General features: G+C 39.0%; 1 protein-coding gene across 1 annotated transcript; it reads left to right on the plus strand.

Moving 5' to 3' along the window:
- The first annotated feature begins 750 nt into the window (after nt 1–750).
- Nucleotides 751–6,723, plus strand: LOC103958377 (ABC transporter G family member 24-like). Its single transcript, XM_048590881.1, is given in 17 exon segments — nt 751–1,342; nt 1,653–1,729; nt 1,904–2,176; nt 2,308–2,372; nt 2,442–2,611; nt 2,721–2,755; nt 2,932–3,005; nt 3,193–3,309; nt 3,311–3,432; nt 3,434–4,117; nt 4,328–4,572; nt 4,575–4,623; nt 4,748–5,242; nt 5,381–5,529; nt 5,618–5,907; nt 6,011–6,144; nt 6,348–6,723. Coding segments are annotated over 17 exon segments (3,360 nt in total). The 5' UTR covers nt 751–1,118; the 3' UTR covers nt 6,505–6,723.
- Nucleotides 6,724–7,035: the final 312 nt, after the last annotated feature.

Genomic DNA, 7,035 nt, shown 5'->3' on the forward strand with positions numbered 1-7,035 from the left:
ATAATCCACTGTGCGCATAATATTAATTTGATTCTCAATTGATCCCAGACAAAACTGACTTATCTCTAAATTAATTTGCCTTCCATACCTTACAAAATAAAATAGGCAGGGCTCAACTAAACGGGCCTTAGAAAAATATGTTACATTTTTTTCCCCACAACTATATATATATTTTATTTGAATAATATTCAATATTATCTACATTAATGGTGAGGCTAACCTCTTAGTTGGATAGTTATAATAATTTGATTCGAATTCATTTTTGATGAAAATCAAATTTAAAATCTATCATTTAAAAGTGAAAAAGATACTAAGTGACATATACAATCATATATTTAAATTGAGGGATGAAAAAAATAAATCGGTATACAATTCGAAGTCTATAAGAATCAAACATAACAACTTTCATTTACAAATGAAGATGAATACGACTAGACTGCACTTCACAATGATTGATTGCCATGTGTTGGATATATTCTTCAGCAAAACGCATGCCGAGTTCAAACTCTCCTTACTTTCTGTATTGATGTTTAAAATAATAATATCGTTTGTAATAAATAAAACAAAATAAAAAGTTCACATTTCTTCCCAATTAATATAAAATTAGAGGAGTTAAACACGCAATTTTCAATTAACGTGCCAGAAAAAAAAAACAATCGTGAGTAATTAATCAATGCAAGATCAAATCTCATGACAAATGGCACTGTTTTTTTACAAAAACCTCAAAACTCTCTGTCCTGCCACGATTTTTCGACACAGACAATGCGACAAGACATGTCCGAAATCCGGCACGAAACCAAATGTATTAAGTTCGGACGTGCTTGCTGTTTACTTCAACTCAGAGGCCCCACTGCTTCTTCTTCCTTCTCTCCCACGTTCTCTGCTCCCCAAGCTCTCGTCCACTTGGCCTCTCCACCCCAGAACGCCACATGCTCTCTGTTCCTCTCTCCAATCTCCAAACCCAGCATTCAATCCTCCCCAGATATTTAAACCCAGCACCGTCTTTTTCCTGATAAATGAATGAGTTAATTTCTAAAACCCAGAACCCAAATTTTGTTTTCCACTATTTTGGACTAATTTCGCAAACCGATTTGTAATTTGGTGTTGGAACTCCAAAAATGGTCTCCAAAGGCGCCGACTTTGGCACATTTGTTTCAGTTGGGGTTTTGGTTCTGTGCTGGGTGCACTTTGTGGAGTGCCAGGATGTGGGGGACTATGACCAAATTGACAACCCAGCAGTTCTTCCTCTCATCACCCATATTGTGTACGGCCGCATCTCCAATGTCACTGCAGTTCTCAGCCGAGAAATCAGCAATCGTTCCAGCTTCTGCGTCAAGGACCCGTAAGCTGCTTTTTTCAACTTTGCTATTTCCTGTTTGGTTGCTGAGAAAATTAAAATGTATGAAAGGAAAAATGGGAAGCGGGTTATTAGAATTGTGTAATGGGGTGTGAAAAGTCAACTCAAGTTGACTAATGGAAGCATTGATTGCTCAGTTATACTGTTTTTTTATATTTGTTTGTAGATATATTGTTGGAGTTGGAGTTTATTTTTGTGTTCGTTTGATCAATGACGTTCTTGGATTCATATAGCGGACTCCACTTAGGGGATAAGGCTGTTGTTGTTGTTGTTTGATGATCAATTTGTTTATCAGGGAAGCCGATTGGAACGAGGCCTTTAATTTTTCCTCCAATGTGGATTTCTTAACTTCCTGCATTCAAAAGACTAAAGGTATATAAGTACTTTTGTAATTAGAAAGAACAACAATTTTTACTCAGTTTGGTTGGTTCTTAAGTAACAACGGGAATCGAAAAATTGAAAAGATTACGCATAGGTTACATTTCTTGGCAATCGAATGTAGTATTTGCTTTTACTTTGTTTTGATAAATTTGTAATGTTCAACAGGAGATGTTACACGACGTTTGTGTACAGCAGCTGAAATGAAGTTCTACTTCAACAGTTTCTTCGAAGAATCGGAGAGTGCAAATTACTTAAGACCGAACAAGAACTGTAATTTGACCGCATGGATTTCTGGGTGTGAGCCAGGATGGGCTTGCAGTGTTGGCCCAAATAAGCAGGTTGACCTTGAAAATTCACAGGACATCCCTGCCAGGACTCAGAGCTGCCAACCTTGTTGTGAAGGTTTCTTTTGCCCCCATGGTCTTACATGCATGATACGTAAGACCTTTTAACCTAATATATCCGAGTAATCAATTTGTACTTTGTTTCTGTGCAACTGTATTTTCCCTAATTAAGGATGCTTCTGATTATTTCTTTGTTTTTTTCCAATTGCTATCGCGTTCTTGAAGCTTGTCCATCAGGTTCTTATTGTCCCCAAGCATCGCTGGACAAATCAACCGGTCTCTGTGTAACCGTAAGTTCAGATTCTTGCTTTAGTGATCTCTTGACTTACGGTGTTCAATAGCTTATTATGTATAAAAAGTTATATATGATATGTTTTTGCAGATACAATTACCAATTACCTCCGGGGCAACCAAATCGTACTTGTGGAGGAGCAAATTTATGGGCTGATGTTGGTAGTAGTAGTGAAATATTTTGTTCAGCTGGATCATATTGCCCAACCACCGTGAAAAGCATTCCTTGTAGTAGCGGGTATTGAGTTTCATTCCTACAGTCATTTATCAAACTGGTTCAACGTTTAGCTGATTGTGCTCTCATTATTTTTGTCTTTCCGATTAAATATTTTTTTCATGCATTGCAGACATTACTGCAGAATGGGTTCTACATCTGAGAAACGTGAGTATAATTTCATTTTACTTCTCTAACAAAATTTTCATATGTTCCTGATCACAGTGCTTTTTTTAAGTGACGGTGCCCCATTTCCTTCTAACTCGATATTTGCTCTTTAGTTTATCCAGTACTATCTGCAAGCATAAAGAAGCTGACGTTTTGTTATTTTATTTTATGTTCAGGCTGCTTTGCTTTGACTTCCTGCAATCCAAACACTGCAGATCAAAATGTGCATGCATATGGAATACTGCTAATTGTAAGTTGGCCATTTTACTTCCTAAACAAAAACTTGACTTTTCATTTTCATAGCCGCATATGCGAGGCGCACACTGTTCATTTTAATCAAAGTGCGTATCTGATGTACTATCTGATAAGTTTTTGGCACAACCGAAATCAAGCAATAAAAAATGATTGAAATGTATGCTCTTTAATTGCTTATGCAGGCAGCTCTGAGTACTCTGCTTCTTATTATATACAATTGTTCAGATCAAGTTCTCACCACTAGGGAGAGGAGACTGGCTAAATCCCGAGAAGCAGCAGCCAGAAGTGCAAGGGAAACTGGCAAAAGCACGCCAAAGATGGAAATCAGCAAAAGATACTGCTAAGAAGCATGCAAGTGGATTGCAGGCTCACTTATCACGTACATTTTCTCGAAAAAAGTATAGCTCAGAACTTGAGAAACTTGATTTCGACTCAATCTAGAGCTGACACAGATGATGACCTTTCGATACCACCACATCCATGTAGATCTAGTGTTTCTCGGTCCTCACCTGTGCCATCAGAAGGAAAGGAAAAGGAACCTACTGAGCTCATGCAGATTATGCGTAAAATTGAAGAAGACCCTGAGGGTTATGAAGGTTTCAGTATTGGATCTGAGGATACGAATGTAGGAAATGTGCCAAAAGGAAAGAAGATCAATACTCATAGCCAAATTTTCAAGTATGCTTATGGTCAACTTGAGAAAGAGAAGGCTCAGCTGCAAGAGTACAAGGACCTAACCTTCTCGGGGGTGGTTAAAATGGCTACTAATAACAAAATAAGGAAACGGCTTCTCATCGAGATTTCTTTCAAAGACCTAACGCTTACTTTGAAAGCAAAAAACAAGCATCTACTGAGGTGTGTAACTGGTAAAATTAGGCCTGGCCGCATCACTGCTGTTATGGGTCCATCAGGGGCTGGAAAAACAACGTTTCTTTCTGCCCTAGCTGGAAAAGCAATTGGATGCAGGAGGACTGGTTTAATTCTCATAAATGGAAAGAATACATCAATCCATTCATACAAGAAAATCGTAGGGTTTGTACCACAAGATGATATTGTGCATGGAAACTTGACTGTGGAAGAGAATCTATGGTTCAGTGCAAAATGCAGGTATATGCCACATTCACTCTTTACCGATTCCACTCTAACAGCAAATATGCTAGTCACATGTTCACCATCTTTGCTACTATTTGAAATTTGGTATCATAGTTTTATTGTCAACCTGCTACCCAAAAGTGTGTTTGTATTATAATTCTATATATCAATCTTACTGTATAGACCGCTGTTACATTTTGATGATGTACTTATGTTTTTGTGAAGATTATCTGTGGACTTACCGAAACCGGATAAAGTGTTAGTGGTTGAACGAGTTATTGAGTCCTTGGGGCTTCAGACAGTACGTGGTTCCTTGGTTGGAACAGTAGAGAAGCGAGGAATTTCTGGAGGCCAGAGGAAACGTGTAAATGTTGGCTTGGAAATGGTTATGGAACCTTCACTTTTGATTTTGGATGAACCTACATCCGGTCTAGACAGCGCCTCTTCACAGCTACTTCTTAGAGCACTTAGACGGAAGCTCTTGAAGGGGTAAACATCTGCACGGTGGTTCACCAGCCTAGGTAATCTCTCAAAACAAGGTTTTTTGCTCTTTATACTTTGAAAGTCCACTATTTCTTTCTCTTCCCTGTCGATGTGCATAAAACTCTCTCATACTTTGATTAATGCAAAACTTTTTTGCATCAGCTACACCTTGTTCAAGATGTTTGATGATTTGGTACTCCTGGCAAAAGGTGGTCTTACTGTGTATCATGGACCAACAAAGAAAGTAGAGGAATACTTTGCAGGCCTTGGGATCAATGTCCCAGACCGAGTCAACCCTCCAGACCACTTCATTGACATTTTAGAGGGTATAGTTGCTACGGAAATAAGCTCGGGAGTGAGTCATGATGAGCTTCCCGTCAGATGGATGCTTCATAATGGGTACTCAGTACCTCCTGAGATGAGGCAGAGTGCCTCCGGACTTGCAATATCATCAATGGATGAAAATTCAAATCACGAAACAAATTCTTCTGGTGATGATATGATGGAAAAGTCTTTTGCCGGAGAGGTATGGCAAGATGTGAAAAGTACTGTGGATCTGCATCGTGATAGGGTACGGCTCAATTTCTTGAAATCCAAGGATTTATCGAACCGCAGAATCCCGGGTTTATTTCTACAGTACAGATACTTCCTGGGCAGGTAAGGAATCAAGATTGTGCAAATATTACAATTTTTACTCCAGAGCATTACTGAAATCTTCAAAATTGAAAACATGGTGTTTTCTGCATTCTTATTGTAATGCCTATAGTTGATCCTCTTTGTTTGACGTCATGTCAGAGTTGGTAAGCAGAGACTTCGGGAAGCTCGTATGCAAGCAGTAGATTATTTGATTTTATTACTTGCTGGAGCCTGCTTAGGATCCCTTGCGAACATCAGCGATCAGACCTTTGGTGCAGGCGGTTACACCTATACTATTATTGCAGTTTGTGAGTACAACCAATTATAAGTTTCTTTTTTCTAGACAAATGCACAAACCTTTTTTGTTCCTAACCTTGAGTCTTGATTTGATTTCAGCTCTACTATGTAAAATCGCGGCTCTGAGGTCGTTTTCTCTAGACAGATTACACTATTGGAGAGAGAGCGCTTCAGGGATGAGCAGCTTGGCTTATTTTCTGGCTAAGGATACTATTGACCATTTTAATACAGTGATCAAACCTGTAGTGTATTTGTCCATGTTCTACTTCTTTACCAACCCAAGATCTAGCTTTGCAGATAACTACATTGTTCTGGTCTGCCTCGTGTATTGTGTAACTGGTATAGCCTACGCATTAGCAATATTTTTCGAACAAGGTGCAGCCCAACTAGTAAGTAACTCATTCAAACTGATATTGTTTGCAGCCGAACTAGTTTCACATTCTTTTTTGGTACTCCATTGATATTTTACTAACAAACTGATATTGTTTGCAGTCGTCGGTCCTTCTTCCAGTTGTTTTGACTCTTATAGCAACACGGCCACAAGATAGTGAACTTATGAAGAATTTAGCTAAGTTGTGCTACCCGAGGTGGGCTTTGGAAGCATTTGTGACAGCAAATGCTGAAAGGTACTTTGCAAAAAGGAAGGGCAACCCCAAGCCAACAAAGCTCCCCACTTTACAAGCATCCAAAATGTTTACGTGAACACATTTTTATATGTTTTCCGAGCCTTGTTTGTGCACTAGTATACAAATATAGATACTTGAACTTCTAGTCGATTGTTTAAAATTGTCGCTTTGATCTGTATGTTTTTGTTTCCTTTTTGCTACAGGTATGCTGGAGTATGGCTGATAACTCGCTGCGGTTCACTTCTAAAGGCCGGCTATAATCTTCATAACTGGAATCTTTGTATAATCATCCTAACATCCATAGGTATAGTTAGTCGGGCGATAGCATTCTTTTGTATGGTGACTTTTCAGAAGAAATGAGTGAGATGAGAGATCAACAATCCCAGGCTGATAGGTAGAACATTGCCAAAGCAAATAGGTAAAAGGTATGTTAGGAGGTGTTGAGCATTACGCCTTGACGCATTGGGTTGGTTTAACTTTTGATCTATAAGGCTTTGTTCTTGTAAGATGGATACATCTCCCATGATATTGTACTGGAAATTGAAGCTCAAGCTGTATATTCGAAATCTGTTTGTGCAACCTTTCTCTTCCCTTAATGAAATAGGAACAACAAACCTAGAGAAGTAGGAAACCCGTGAATCGAAAAGCCTGCGTTAGGGGCTAATAGGAGACTAAAATGCAGAGAAAAACTTTTTTTGGGGTCGGCAGCAACCCTCTGAATTGCAATCTTCTGAGCTCGTCTCAGTTTTCCGAGCTTTTGTTTCTGTTGTTCTGAGCGAGTGTCCCGCATTTGGGTGCTGTGCCCAGTTTGTGGTTTTTTCTTGTTTATGTTCTTCCTCCACTTATTTCGGTCATCCTTGCCACACCCACTCCATCTTCTTCTTCTTTGAC

This window comes from the organism of the source record quoted next, unplaced genomic scaffold, assembly GCF_019419815.1.
Source record: "Pyrus x bretschneideri cultivar Hongxiangsu unplaced genomic scaffold, Pyrus_bretschneideri_v1 Contig32, whole genome shotgun sequence".
NCBI classification, from domain to species: Eukaryota; Viridiplantae; Streptophyta; class Magnoliopsida; order Rosales; family Rosaceae; genus Pyrus; species Pyrus x bretschneideri.